At 42.2% G+C, this 14,927-nt stretch overlaps 1 protein-coding gene and 1 long non-coding RNA gene across 2 annotated transcripts in view; one reads left to right on the plus strand and one right to left on the minus strand.

The window, feature by feature from the left end:
• Nucleotides 1-5,375, minus strand: part of ACTR3 (actin related protein 3) — a 32,495-nt gene extending 27,120 nt beyond the window's left edge. Inside the window, exon 1 of the mRNA XM_061479426.1 lies at nt 5,184-5,375. Within this exon, the coding sequence (XP_061335410.1) occupies nt 5,184-5,227 (44 nt within the window). The 5' untranslated portion in view covers nt 5,228-5,375. The remainder of the gene's footprint in view (nt 1-5,183) is intronic.
• The window catches only part of LOC133283121 (uncharacterized), a 172,703-nt gene extending 163,039 nt beyond the window's left edge, over nt 1-9,664 (plus strand). The window contains exon 2 of the long non-coding RNA XR_009747758.1: nt 9,182-9,664. This is a non-coding gene — a long non-coding RNA (uncharacterized LOC133283121). The remainder of the gene's footprint in view (nt 1-9,181) is intronic.
• The last annotated feature ends 5,263 nt before the right edge of the window (nt 9,665-14,927 follow it).

The following is a 14,927-nucleotide window of genomic DNA, read 5'->3' on the forward strand; positions in this document are numbered from 1 at the left end:
AAATAACCCAGGTCTTGAACATTAGGAAAGAAAAATCATTTCAAGGTTTAGTACATGATACTAGAATTTACAGAGCAAACAATACGGGTTATTATTTCTCACCTTGTTTTTATAGCACTGGATCTCTCTTCTCATGTATCTCTATTGCCTGTTGAAGACTATTAGCTTTTCATAGATCTTGTACTCATTCACACTACCAGGTCAAAACCCGTAAGACAAACAGAACAATGTAATCTTGTCATGACTTCTCACATCAGAAGACACCCAACCCATAAGTACTCTGCGTTACTTAGGAGCATAAAGCTCCTAACTTGAGCTGAGGCATTGCATGAAGATTAACTAGAGAAGTACTGTTCGTAGAGAAGATTCCCAACAGAAAGCCTGCTTCACTGTGCACATCAGCACCTGCCAACTTCAGCTTCTCTGAGGTTTCATGTACCCAAGTTTCTCCTTTCTTCATTTACCACAAAACCAACTAAAGAAATTAAACAGCCAAGAAACTCTCAGACATATAAGCGACTCATTCCAAAGAACAGCTTGCAACTTCACAATGAGAAAGCTTGGAAATCCTGAGCCACCTCAGTTTTCCAGGCTCTCAATTCAGAGCAAACTCAGACTGCCTTGAGTTGAGAGACTCTTGTACTCCCACCATGAACAGCAAGTCTCTTTCCAGTCAACCCTGAAACCTTTAATTCTCCCCTAGTAGTCAGGAAAGAGAAAAGACAACAAAAACAAACAAAAAAAAAAACCAAGAACACACCCGTTTTTGTAACCTGTGTAAGGGAAGTGGAAAAAGGGGCCTAGCTTGGGATATGAGAGGAGAAGGCAAGATGTGGGACAACAGATTATTTTTTTCACCCACACAATCACATGACCAACTTACTCAGGAGAAGGCTAACCAACACATATGACCCTACCAACAGGACAGTCTTGGGTACATTAGAGAAAATGGTCATCAAAGACACTCAAGCATTTAATGGATCTACTTGACAGCCGCAGAGAAAAGGCACACAAGCCTATAGAAAACAGAAAATACTGGTATATAAAATACAAGTTATTTTCTTTAAATCACTTTCACTGCTAACGTTCAGTTCTCATTCTGGAACTGCAGTAGGCTATACAGCCACTTCAGCACAGCTGAAGAGGCATTAATTTGCACACCTGCAATTATCTGCCATCCCAAATGAGCTAATTCAATGTTATACAAGTTTAGACTACGGGGGAAAAAAAAAAAAAACAACAAAACACATTCACACAGAAAGACACAGCTAAAATCTAATTGTCAACCTAATCAAGCAAAATTCTGAAGAGGCGTAGGAAGAGCTTTTAATCGTGACTTGCAGGCTGTGCTGTGTTTGCCTGTAGAACACGCAGCAAAGAACTATTCAAATACCCAAAAGGCAAAGAGCAAAACAACGCAGCCTACTGAGATTATAAAAAATTACTAAAAGCCTTTTTCTTTCTTTGCTGTGTTGTTCATATACTTTATGGAAGTAATTTCATGTGAGTTTTATTTTTAAATGCATAGAATCCTTAGATACGCCACAGGCTGAAGTGAGTCTCCTTCACATCATACATACCAAGTTAGTGAACATATGAAGAGAACAGCCCACAGGCACTGCTTCATACCTCATTGTTGAGGGACACGGTGACCATGTTTTATGGAAAGAACAGGACTTACAGAAGCCGACTGAAATCAAATTCAGCACTGACATAGACAAGTATTTCCTTACAATAAGGTCCACAATGTTATTTTATAAGTTTCCCAGCAAAACAACAATATACTTAAAACTAAACCAGGCAATGCCGTTAATTATAGAAAGAAATAATCCTGGTTTTAAACAACTGTGTTAACTAACTTCACTCCTCAGATTTTTCATTTCTATGCCTTTATTGTATAATTAGGGGACACTGCTTCAGGCAGGTAGCTTTTTAAAACAACAATTAAGTATTTACCTGCTCTTACTAGGTATCAATTACCTTATTTTCTAGATATCAGGTTTGCTTAAGTGAAGAATGCAAATTTCAAGATAACGAATGTAACACCAGAAGAATTTTTGCTGTACTCATAATCTGATTGCCACTAACTTCACCCATTTGCCTGTTCCAGCTATATGATGTGTATTTGGATGATCCCTAAAATGTTCAACTAATCTGCTAAAAAGTCCAATAACAAAAGTCAGAAAATTCCCCAAAACTTTTTTTGTGCTTTCACTTCTATGCTTTGAAAGGGGTTCTTAAAATTTGTCTAATCTGAGGAGGCTAATGCTGGAAAGCATAATTCCGACACCTTTCTCATCCATTGTTTTCTCTGTCTTAGCTGGCAAAAAAATCAACACATACACACACACAAAACCAAACCCAAACAAACAAACACACCTCATACAAAACAAACTGGCTACAGGCACAAGGCATGTAGGAAGATACCCTTAATACCTCTCCTATGTTTGCCCTTTTGCTGATTAAGGTAAATTCTACTTGGACTGCAAATTATCATCCTCTCCCTCTAGGAAAAGCCTACTTATTGGAAAATCTGTGCACTTTTAAAGCCCTGCTTGTTCTAAACAAGGCAGTTCCTTTCAACCTGTTTTGGTTGTATTTTTGAAACCTCTTTCTCTTCCTGTTTTCAGGGGCCATCTTTAATTTGCTTTCTTTTTAGTAGACAAGACAGTACCCTAGGTGAGACCCCAACTAATCTGCACAGGGCACAAGGCTGATATAATTTATGTGTCATGTTCTCACGCACACGAAATGAGACGGGCTAGGTGCGCTTCACCAATTAAAAAATAAACACATAAATAAAGCTATGAGCATAATTATACGATCAAATCCCACTGCACTACTACCCACCTGCTCCCTATTCATCTCAAGTATTATATTTTTCCTTTTTAAGCTCACCACTTCATATATTTGTCTACTGTAATCAATGAATTCCAACAGTGTAATTTTTCCAACACCAAAAATCTTTGCCCTCAGTTTCCTGAAGCAGAACTTCAGCGAAGAAAAACTTCTGACTATGAAATACATCAGAAAGGAAAAGCCTGAAGAGCAGAATAGGTTTGGTTGCATTAAGTGTGTGTGTGTGTGTGTGTGTGTGTGTGTGTGTATAGAGAGAGAGAGAAAGAGAAAAGTGCACAATAACAGAGTATCTTAGTGAGATCTTTGAAGACTGGGGGGAAATAAAACAGAAGCAAGACTGGGTTGCTATCATATTGTGAATGATTACAAAGTAATGTAAAGTAATGTAAAATTACAAAGTAATGTAACAAAGAATGTTACATTCTATGCACGAGGTTATGCCCCATGAACTGAAGTCGATTAATGCAATACTTGCAGATCTTCCCTGGGAAGATTTAACACTATCACTCAGTATACCATTCACATTAAAAAGTCATTTCTGATGCAGCTATATGCTAGCATGCTGTTCCTTCTTGGCATCACTGAAAGCTCTAAGTGAATCTCTCTACTCCAGTGGTCATAACCTGTACTTTGCAAACCCACGAATACACAATTACTGACTTTAATGGGAGTACCTGCAATGCACAAACACGTGGGATGGGAAAAAGCCTCTAGTGGCATGTGGCAGAGTACATTACAGATCTTTTGTTCTGAAAGATAAACAGTGTGTATACACATCACATTAAACTTGCATATACTTCTATTACACTTGGCTACACACACTCATTCCTGCTGTGCTAGCCTTCCTTCATCCCACAAAATTCAAAGTTTTAGGTCTTGCTCTAAATACAGGTATGACTTCTTCATGCAGCTGTTAAACATGCATACATTACACACACACATATACCTGCTATTCTCACAAATCAATTTATTGATATCCTACACCAAACACATTCTCTTGAAAGATGAGCATGTGCTTTCAAAAATCAAGTAGTCGGATTTCAAAAGAACAGGCCCTTCCAGAAGAGTATTATAAATATCTGTGCCTACATTCATCGAGAAATTTGATTAGTTTTAGCAGGATGGATGAGAAGTGAAACAAAACCAAAAAAAAAACCAAAAACCTGTTTAAAGAATCAGTATAACATCAGTGGTAGCTAAAGAGGAAGAACCCTGAAAATATACTGGTACTTTCCCTGCCAATGAAAAACTGACGCATAACTCCTAAAATGAAATATTTCAGCTTGAAAATCACATCACAAGCAGCAGGTCTCAGCACGGTCTTCACTTCCTGAGTGTGCTCCTACAAGCAATACTATGTAACCCTTCTAGGTCGGCTTCCCTAGACACATCTGAGGGCTTGCTCCCTAGCCCAAAGCCTCTAGAAGCCATACCACAGCAGAAATGAGCCTGAATCCCAAAGGCTTTCTCCCGAATCACTTTTTCTACTCTATATCACTGGCACCACATTCTCTTCATCATCTGGTAGCTGCTAAATAAAAAGAAGAATTTCTAAACCAGATCTGGTTCAGGTTTGACACAGAAAACTGCCTTATAAGGTATAAAAGCCCGAAAGCAGGAAGAGGCTTTGACAAAACTAAGGAAGTTCCTATGCGCTTGCTCGGTCGAGGGGGAGGGGTTTTTTTCTTCCACAGAGAAAAGTACCACAGAATAAATGACATTAGCCACATATTACGATTAATAAATCAATACACAAAAAACCCGCAGACGGCACCCGACCGAGCGGTGACTCCCCTAAGCGAGGCGTTCCGGCAGTTCGCAGGCAGCCGCTCACGGCGTCCGAACGACCGCGGTCACCGCTCGCCAACCCCGGCCCCGGCAGCCGTACAGGGTCCCCCACGCCCCGGCGGGTACTGGCCGCGGAGCCGCAAGTGGCTGCTCTGAGCGGCCCCGGCCAGCCCGAGGGCTCCCGGACAACGAGCGGGAGGAGCGCTGCCCCGGAGCAAGCCGACTGCCGGGGGCTCTGACTGACGGCGGGGCAGCGGGGCCGCGCCGGGACACCCCTCCCCGCGGGCGCCCGCGGCGGACCTGATGGAGAAAAGAAAGCACCCGGCTACTCCCTGCAAGTCGGCCCGGCGCTCCCGCTACCGGCATCGCGGCGGCTCGGGCACGTCTACCCGGCCCGGCTTGGCTTGGCTTGGCTTGCCTTGGCTCGGCCCCGCCACAGGCAGCACGACCCCCGCCGCCATCTGCAGCAGCAGAACCCACCCAGCCCCGCCCCGGGCGGCACCGAGCTGTCAGCGGCCGGCCCAGCCGTCGCTCACCCCGTGCCGCAGTCCACCACACAGGCCGGAAGCCGCCCTGCCATGCTCCTCGGTAGCAGCGGTGCTGGGAACGGCGGGCAGCCCTGGGCGCGCTGCGGCGGGGCTCAGCGGCGGGGACTGAGGACACTTCCGCAAGGCGGGCGCTCCCTCCCCCGCCCGCTCACTCGCAGGCACGGCCCAGCGAGCCCAAGATGGCTGACCCGCCCTTCCCTGCGCGCGGCGGCGAGGGCGGGCGCGACAACCCCAGTCCTCGGTGACGTCCGATCTCGCGGCCTCGCCCCTGCGAGGCGGCGCGGAGTGGAGCGGAGCGGGCGGGCGGGTTCTCGGCCAACGGCGGCAGTCTTGTGGCAGCGTCGGGGGGCAGAGTAGGCGAGGGCGGTTGAAGTAGTGCTTTAACGCTGAAAACCCGAGAGAAGATGGGGCGAGGAGGTTGCATGGTGTGAGAAGTGTGCTGACAATGACGAGGGGACCGCGTGTTGCAGGCTCTGCAACTGAAGGGCTGAAAGCTCTCTGCAGATAAACTCTTCCTGAAGGGCAAATGGAGGAGGTCACGCTCCTCATCGTGCTTGTTGGCACTGCCATACGCTAGCAGGGCTGATGAGTAAAACACCTGCTGGGGAAGGTACCAAATACCCCGCAGCACCAGCCTGCAAGGAAGGTCAGACAAGACTCTGTGAAAACTTGATTTTTGTATCAAAAACTTGTATTCAGAGGAAACCCTTGAGCTCTTTTCACCTCTTGCTACCATGTGTGTGCCATGCTCCCATGTAACTGCAGCAAACAAGCATGGCTCAGCCTTGACCAGCCATCCCAGCACCCCTGCTGATGGGATTGTGGTGTCTACCGCTTCTTGAGTTTAGCCATAGGTCCCTGTCCTCCTGTTGAAGGACTTTTGTCCCAAGGGGGGCAAGGGCACGCACTGTTGGGGCTCTGATGTTCAGGTGGACAAAACCAAAAAAATATGTTCAAGGGATTGCTCTTTTTCTCTCTTTTCACCCTTTGGAGCCCTTCTAGGCTTTGAGGGACAGACAGCTGTATACACCAGGTCTGGCCTAGTTTCTTGCCCCAGGGTGTACTCTAGCCAAACGCTATTTTTTGATTCTTTTAAAAGTATTTGAATGTTTTAACAGTTCTGATATTGGGGCTTTCACATGTTTACCAGTCCTTTGCTTGCTGCTACCACCTAGGCAATGTACTGATGGGAACTTCGTGGTTTAATGGAGTGTCATGCTGAGGAGAAACTAGGTAGGTCATCTGGAGTAATTGCAGGGCTCAGCATGCACTGATGGGCCTTAATGGCTCTCATCAGCCTCACCTGGGACCTCCACCCCACACTTCCTACCCAGGAGCACAGGAGGCCCATTTTAGCTCAGCCATGGGCCCTAAGTTTTTGTCTAAACTATCCTCTAGGTGTGTGTTGCCCTAGTTTTGCTTTATGGTTTTGTATTAAACTTATCCCTTTGGGCTTCCCTGGCTGCTATCACTGGCCCTAGTCCTGGTCTGCACTCTGACATCCTGGCTTCACCTTGGACCTGTTTCACAGCTGTGAGCTTGTCTGGCAATCTGGGCTCTTGGTTGAATCTGACCACTATCTTTGGATCTGCCTAGCTTGCCTCAGCCATGTACTATGGGATGTGCTCAGGCTGGTGAGTCCCCAGCCTTGCTGGTTGTGTTACTGCAGCTGGCCCCACCCCATGTCCCTTAGCCCTCAAGGTGGTCTTGCTTCTTTCTTAAAGCATTAGTCCCCCTCAGTTTAAGCTATCTCAAATAAGCTCATTCCCTGAGTTCACTGTAAAGCAGGCAAGAATCAGTGCCAGTGCAAAAAAAAAAAAAAAAAAAAAAAAAAAAAAATGCTAGGTACATGCCCTTCAGAGTGAGTTAGGAGGGAGCAAAATCATCCCTTTTTCCACCAGCAGCTAGACAATTCAGTTGTGAAGTTCAAGCCACCATCTGGCTTCTGTGGGCTGCCAGATCTTCCTGAGGAACATAAGCAAGGAAAGGAGATATGAGAATATTAACATTCTTTCTTTAATGTCAAGGCAAATTATGAATAGAACATTATGAGGCAGTTACAGATAATGAAAGGGATTTCTGCAGGATATTGTGTAGCCTGTGAGCTATGCTGTGCTAGAAAATAAAAGATCAGTATCTCTGAAATCTTTTCAGAGAAAGTAAAAATAACCCTGTTTTTAATGCACATGCATGCATCTGTGTGTGCATAGGTACTCATCTAAAATAAATAGAGTTATTATATAAAGTAACGTGGACTTTTCACTTTCCTCTTGGTTTTATTACCTGGTATTCAGGTTTATACATGCGGCAGGTTCAGCTGCTGCATCTGGCTGATGGAGTCCTGGAATGAGAGAGCAGCTTAGTGCTCCAGTTGCAGGAGTTCAAGTAACCCCCCATAGGAGCATGAGACAAGGGCCCAAAAACTGTGGCATGCATATAGTGTGGTGCTGGCAGGTCTTGTCCTGGCTATACAGCTCATTAGAGGTATCAGAGAAGGGATCAGATTCACCAAGTTAGTATGCCCAACTGTAGGGACTTTTGAACAATGTAATCATCAGTGTACCATAGCTAACTTTACTACTTAGTATCTCCAAATAATGCTCCTGGTTAGTGTAGAAAAACTTTAATAGAAAAGTCAAAAGACATATAGAAGACCAGCTAAGCTGATGAGTTTCTGCTAACAGAACCATCATTTCACTATAACACATTAAATCACACACATAAGCACTTACTGTAGTGCACTCTACAGAAAATATCCCATAGCTGTATTTATTTCTGTTTTCTCCTTGTGAGTACAAATGTTTTCTGTGAAATGGTAGGACACTGAAAGGAAAAAAAAACACAAAAAAACAAACTGCAGTTTATATGGAAAGTGAAACAAATCTGTTGAGCAACTCCATTATGATCTTGTGCTGTGAATTTGTGTTCTTCCTGAGTCTGCATTACAAATGACATTGAAAGAGAGCAGTGCTGGTTCATTTTGTTTTTATTAATTACAGTGGAATTTACATTTGAGGACCAAGAAGCATAGGATTTCTCTCAATATTAAGGTGCCAAGTCACATTTTTGCAAGGGAAGTTGAAAGACTGAACTTCCTGGCCATGATATCTTGTTTCACTTTATTAGTCTTGCCAGATGCAGTTCTTCAGGTGGCTGTGGACTCAGTCATCAGTGCAGTAACAAAGGTGTAAAGTCAGTGGTTTAGTATATTCTCAATCTTCCCAATGGAATAGTAGTGAATAAAATCCTAAATGGCCTTTATCTGGTTCCATGCTGTACAGCAGACATAATCCCGCAATATCCTCATTCTGTGATGCATCACAGTCCAGCTTTTATAAGCACAATTGGATTGCAGGTGATCTTTTCCTGAATATCCATGATAGCAGAAGTAATTACCATTGCAGAGCATCCTCCTTCTGTTACTGTCTGCCTCCCAGCAGGTTACAACATAAATATAAAAGAAGAGAATGCATATGAATACAAATGCATAAGGAATTAGAAGATAAAAGTTCAAAAGGAAAGTATTTCTATTAGTCAACAAGTAAACACAGGAGCAGTCTAACAGTTTAGTTTAGATGGAGGGAAATTCAGACAACTTTCTACAATTTTTATATAAATAAGTCTTGAGGTTCCAAATTTTTCCATGATGCAGGTATGATTTACTAGCTCTGTCAATACTACATATTAAAATTTCACAAGTCTTTAACTACACAAAAGCATTACAAATCACTTGTGAAGCTACATAGGAAGGTTTTCAGCATCCTGCTTATTCTGGATCATTTTCCTGCAGTTAATGGCCTGCTCTTGAGCATGCAGACAGAATAACTCTGTGAATCCATATATAGATCAAGGCCTGGGAAGCACAGTAAAGTGCAAAGAACAAGGAAAAACAAAAGACAGTAAAAGTTGCAGGGGTGAAGGGGTTTTGGAAATGCCCAGAAGGACTGAGAATCTAAACTTGCCCAGATCAGCACGTTGCCATTTAGAATGCTATAAACTTAATTTAAAAGGCAAGTACATCCCACTGGACATACTTTAAGCCCAGGCAAAGCTGACAATAAAAGCTAGAGAAACAGCCAAGGAAAATTAGGTCTAGGTTATCCATTAAACAATATTCACTTTATTGTATTTATTATAAAGTACATTACCTAAGCATTTTAACATAGATAAGTTCTACCAATAGTTGGTGGAATACTACAGAGAGCTAAACAAAAAAACATTTTATCTACCCCAGTACAAGATGTATGTAGATTTCTTCCAGGAAGGGCCACAAGCAATATTACTTTGTGTTACTGGTTGATTTTGGCATAGCTATAGCAACAGCCATATGGGAGGCATGTGGAGCTGCACATGGCGAAGTCGTGTTATTACCAGGATCTCATTTGATGTGGCTACTCTCCAAGAGTTCTGACTTAGATCAACTAAAACCATTAACTTTCAAAATACAATCAGTGTGATCATATTTTTTTTTAATAACAAATGGAAAAAAACCAACTATGATTGTTTGTACGCTGAAACAAGGTATGTAAGGAGAGAAACTCATAAACTGGGGCTTGTTTATATTCTTGGACTATTATGATATTAGGACTATTGCTTAGAATATTTGGTAGGAATAACAGCAAAATGTGTGTCAGAAGATAAACTTAGAAAAAATAGAGGGAGAATTTGACTGAAAACGTGATGACTTAAATAGGAATTTGATGTTCTGGGCAGAGGCAAAATCTGCAAAAGTCATGCTGTGCATAGAATAACTGCATTCCTATTTACAGCTTGCTTCACCAGTCAAAATATACAGAATCAGAAAATTGTTAGGGTTGGAAGGGTCCTCTGGAGATCATCTTGTCCAACCCGCTGCCAAGGCAGGGCTCCTAGAGCAGGTTACACAGGAAACACGCCCAGGCGGGTTTTGAATGTCTCCAGAGACAGAGACTCCACAACCTCCCTGGGTAGCTTCTTCCAATGCTCTGTCACCCTCAACGTATAGAACTTCTTCCCCATGTTGAGAGGGAACCTCTTTTATTTTATGGCCATTGCTCTTTGTCCTGTTGTTGGACACCAGCAAAGAGAGTCCAGCACCATCCTCAGCACCCACCTTTGAGATATTTATATACATTCATGAGATCCCCTCCAAGTCTTCTCTAAACTAAATAGGCTCTGCTTCCACATTGTCTCCTCGTAAGAAACACACTCGAGACCCGTGATCATCTTTGTGGCCCTCTGCTGGACCCTTTCCGATAGCTCCTTGTCTGTCTCATGCTGAGGAGTCCAGCACTGGACAGAGTACTCCAGATGTGCCTTCACTATGGCTGAGTAGAGGGGGAGGATCACCTTGCTTGATATGCTAGCCACACTCCTCCAGATGCACCCCAGGTTACTATTGGCTGCTGGCTCATAGCCAGCTTATCATCTACCAATATTCCCAGGTCTCAGCTGAACTGCTCTCTAGTAGATCAGTCCCCAACCTATACTGGTACTTGGGTTCTTCCTCCCCAGGTGCAGTACCCTACACATGCCCTTAATGAACCTCATTAGGTTTCTCTCTGCTCAGTTCTCCAGCCTAACAGGGTCCTGTTGGATGGCAGCACAGCCTTCAGGTGTATCAGCCTGTTTTTTTTAAAAAAAGCCCAGCTCTTTATCATCAGCAGACTTGCTGAGGGTATGCTGTAGTCCATCATCCAGGTCACTGATAAACAAGTTGAGTAAGACTAGATCCAGTACTGATCCTTGGAGAGCACCACTGGCTACAGGCCTACAACTGGATCCTACTCTACTGATCATGACCCTCTGAGCTTTGTCATGCAGCCACTTTTTGATCCACCTCACTGTCCATTTATTTAACCCATATTTCCTAAGCTTACCTACAAGGATGTTATGGGAGACAGTGTCAAAAGGCTTGCTGATGTTGAGGTAACATCCACTGCTCTCCCCTCATCAGTCCATCCTGCCGTGTCATCATAGAAGGTTATCACATTGGTCAAGCATGAATTGTGTATCTTTCTGCTGCTATTCTGTGCTTTCTTATAACAAAGTCTTGTTCCTTTATAATGCTTCTGTAAGTGAATTAGTAGAATGATGACAGCAGGATTCCTACAACAGCAAAGCAGGATACAAACCTCTGTGCTACACCTATACCGCACAGGCTCCACACAGTCACACCTGGGAGCCAAATAATAGCTTGGTCATGATGAGAAAACCTGTGCTTTCTCATGTAATAGAAACATTATTATGTGTTCTCAGTTGCACCTATTTACTTTCTTGGCTGGAACAAATGTGTATTGCTACCTTTTAATATGACTTATTATACTCTTCAACAGAACTGAGAACCTAAATCAATCACAGCTCTAAGTATCTGATCTGCTTTAGTGGTTTTCCTTTAGGTATCAACTTTCATGTTCACCATGTTATAAATCATTGATTTGAGTAACAGCCATTATAACTTGCAAACATTTATAATCCCACTATTTTTAATTTAGTGATATTTCATTTTTTATTCAAAGATATCATCCCTGGGCTAAATCAAATCAGTATGTCACTAGTTTGCAGTTTAGCAGCCATTGCAGGTATCTTTAACCAGTGAGGCTTCCAGCAGAGCACAGAAGCTCACCATGGTAAAACCAGGCCTTAACAAAGGTGACATCTATAAGAGCAAGAAAATTGCCAGATCATCCATGCTTAGAACAGAGGATCGAGCTCATCCAAGTGGGTCATTTCACAAAAGCAGTGGTGAAGAGTCATTGAGCATGTGATGGCACCGTGGATTTTTAAGCTATTCATTTGAAACTGCAAGCAATTGAATGTATGACAGGTAAAATCAGTTTCTGTTCTGACACTTGTTCAGACTTTAACCACTGTTTACCAGCTTTTGAGAGGACTTTTCATAAGAGGATTATTTAGAAACACTCATATTTTACCTTTTTTTGTGTTTTCCTTGTTTTGTGACTTTTGAAAAAAATATATTCTCTGATTCAAGCAGTTGACTCCTCAGACAGCTTTTAAAAGACAACAGATGTTAAAGTCTACTATATCACAACTATGGTCATTGTGACATTTTACTCTTATTGTACTTGTTTCAAGGTAATGCGAGGAGCAGAGGAGAATTAGGAGGAGAATTGGAAACTTGCATAGACAGATGTCCTTCTCTGGGTGCAGCAGTGTGCTGCTTGAAAATGTTACCAGCCTTTCCAGTCAGCTGGATATTCTAGCATCCACAGTTCTATTGGCAGAAACATAAATAAGCACTCCCTAATTGTCTCCAGACAAAAGGGGATATAACTAAAAATATTTTCCGATAAGTAATTTGGCTTCTTTCTTTCTAGCAGGATAAGGAATGTTCTCTCTAGCAAAGTAAAGAACAGTCTCTCCATCAGAGCTGGGGGATAGCAGTATACAGCTCATGCAGTGATTTATTTAGAAAACAATGAATAATAATAATAAAGTTAGTCAACAGCGAAAACACTTGAAAAGTACTGCATTCCTAAATCAATCAGTCAATCAGTCAAATTCTGGTGACAGTGCTGCACACATAAAAAAATGGAAACAATTCTAAAGCACTATTTCTAAATGCTGGGTACCTCCATACAAGGTTTATTCAGACTGTTTGGTAATATATACACAAATAAACCACTACCTTATTTCTGTAAAGTTTCTTGCTTGTCCTGCTGAAAGATTGTAGGAAATTCTCCTGAAAAAATAATGGATCATAAGAAAGTATAAAAGGTGACTTGCAACTCTACAGTGCTGTGTCAGCCACTGTAAGGATTATATGGATGTCTCTGATGAATCATAGCATCATAGAATGGTTTGGGTTGGAAGGGACCTTAACCATCATCTAGTTCCACCCCCAGCCACAGGCAGGGACACCTTCCATGAGACCAGGTTGCTCCAAGCCCCATCCAACCTGGCCTTGAATACTGCCAGGGCAATCTGTGCCAGTGCCTCACCACTCTCATAGTAAAGAATTATTTCCTCATAGCTGAATCTACCCTTTTCCAATTTAAAGCCATTTCCCCTTGTCCTATCCTTATCTGCCTTTGTTAAAAGCCCCCCTCCAGCTTTCCTGTAGGCCCCTTTAGGTACTGGAAGCTGCTCAAAGGTCCTCTGGAGCCTTCTCTTCTCCAGGCTTAAGAAGCCCAGCTCTCTCAGGCTGTCTGCATAAGAGAGGTGCTCCAGCCCTTTGATCATCTTGGTGGACTTCCTCAGGACTGACTCCAACAGGTCCAAAACTGATAGAAACATTGTATCCAAATCTTCCACTGACTCTACTGCTTTGAAAATTGTACTAGAAACAAAAACTGTGGCAAATCATGCTCAGGAGCATGTAAATTTCACAAAATCTCATAGAGAGATTATGTTAGCCCTTATCATAAGAATAGGGGCATTAAAATACCTATGTTGGGTACTACATGCCTTTTCAAGTTGGTGTGCCATCTAACAAACCAACCAACTTGACCTTTAAGGACAATAAATTTTGAAACCTCACTGTCTGAAAACAAGGCACTGTCAAAGCCTAGCATCAGTAACTCTGTCAGTGCAACATCTCACTGCATTTTTGGTGCAGTTTAAGAGCCTCTGCATTGAAAAGACCGCACGTACTTGTTAATGTCACAAGATGTGAAAACCAGAAACTTTCTCTCCTGTATTTCCCTGCAGAATAACTTCACGTTTAATCCACTTGTGTGCTCTATAGAACCTATATATATATATACAGCATGTCTCCCATGCTAATTCTGTTAAGAATCAATATTGGATGTTTGTTCCTTTGCTTTAGGCCCTTCTTATGAGAATACCTGACTTATCTGTAATATTACGCATGCCCAGCAAGTGATCAGTTAACTATTACTATATTGGGCAATACTGCAATTCACTTTGAATAGTACCTTCTGTTGCAATGAACCTCAGTGAATCACTGTGATTATTCATACAGGAATGTGCAAAAGCAGAAGTATAAAAATCTGTTCTGTGTTCTCCTGATCATGCCGGGTCAGATTACATGCAGTTCTAATGTTTCAGCCTTGCTTTGGGAAAACTGCCTAAATTGACTTTTAGGAAGTTGTTTTTTTGGGAATATTCACTGCAAGTAAAAATCACATTTGACTCTCTGTTAAAGCCTGGTTTTTTTTATGGGGTTTTTGTGGATTGCACCTCCAGACAGAGCAGGTACCCATGCTCACAAAAGCATTTCTGCTAGCTATGATAGTCAAATGAGTCTCTACTTGTCCAGCATGTGTGAAGGTTACACGTGCAGTCCCCTTGTGCACATGATTTTTCTCAATGGCATGGTAATTCTGTAATTCGGAGCACTTCTGAAAGGTTTACTTTCCATTTACGTTTTGTTTTGCTTGGATAGGCTTCCAAATGTTTTTTTTAATTGTCTTTTTAAAGGAAATTATGATTACAATTCCTCTACTGAAAATAATTAAGTGATAGCAATTTAGTAATTTTCAGTCTGGGAAATACCATTGCCAATTAAGATTTGTGTTTTCTTTACTAATATAAATCAGCAGAGTAAAGAGACTGAAATAAGTAGTGACAAGTTCCCCAAATGAGTTGTTTTACTAGCCTGTAATCCTAGTACTAGCTAATATTTGTAAATAATGTTCAGTAGGAAGCAGAAAAAGTTCTTGATTCTAGTTCATTTTCTACAGCTATTGAAAGTAATGGCTGATAAAAAACTACATTGCAAAAATATTTGTGTTTTTTATTTCAGCATCTCAAGAATTAGATCAGGAGGAG

Source organism: Pezoporus flaviventris, unplaced genomic scaffold (genome assembly GCF_033815535.1).
Source record: "Pezoporus flaviventris isolate CSIRO_AGI_PZ_B2104156 unplaced genomic scaffold, CSIRO_AGI_Pfla_v1 ptg000001l, whole genome shotgun sequence".
NCBI lineage: Eukaryota > Metazoa > Chordata > Aves > Psittaciformes > Psittacidae > Pezoporus > Pezoporus flaviventris.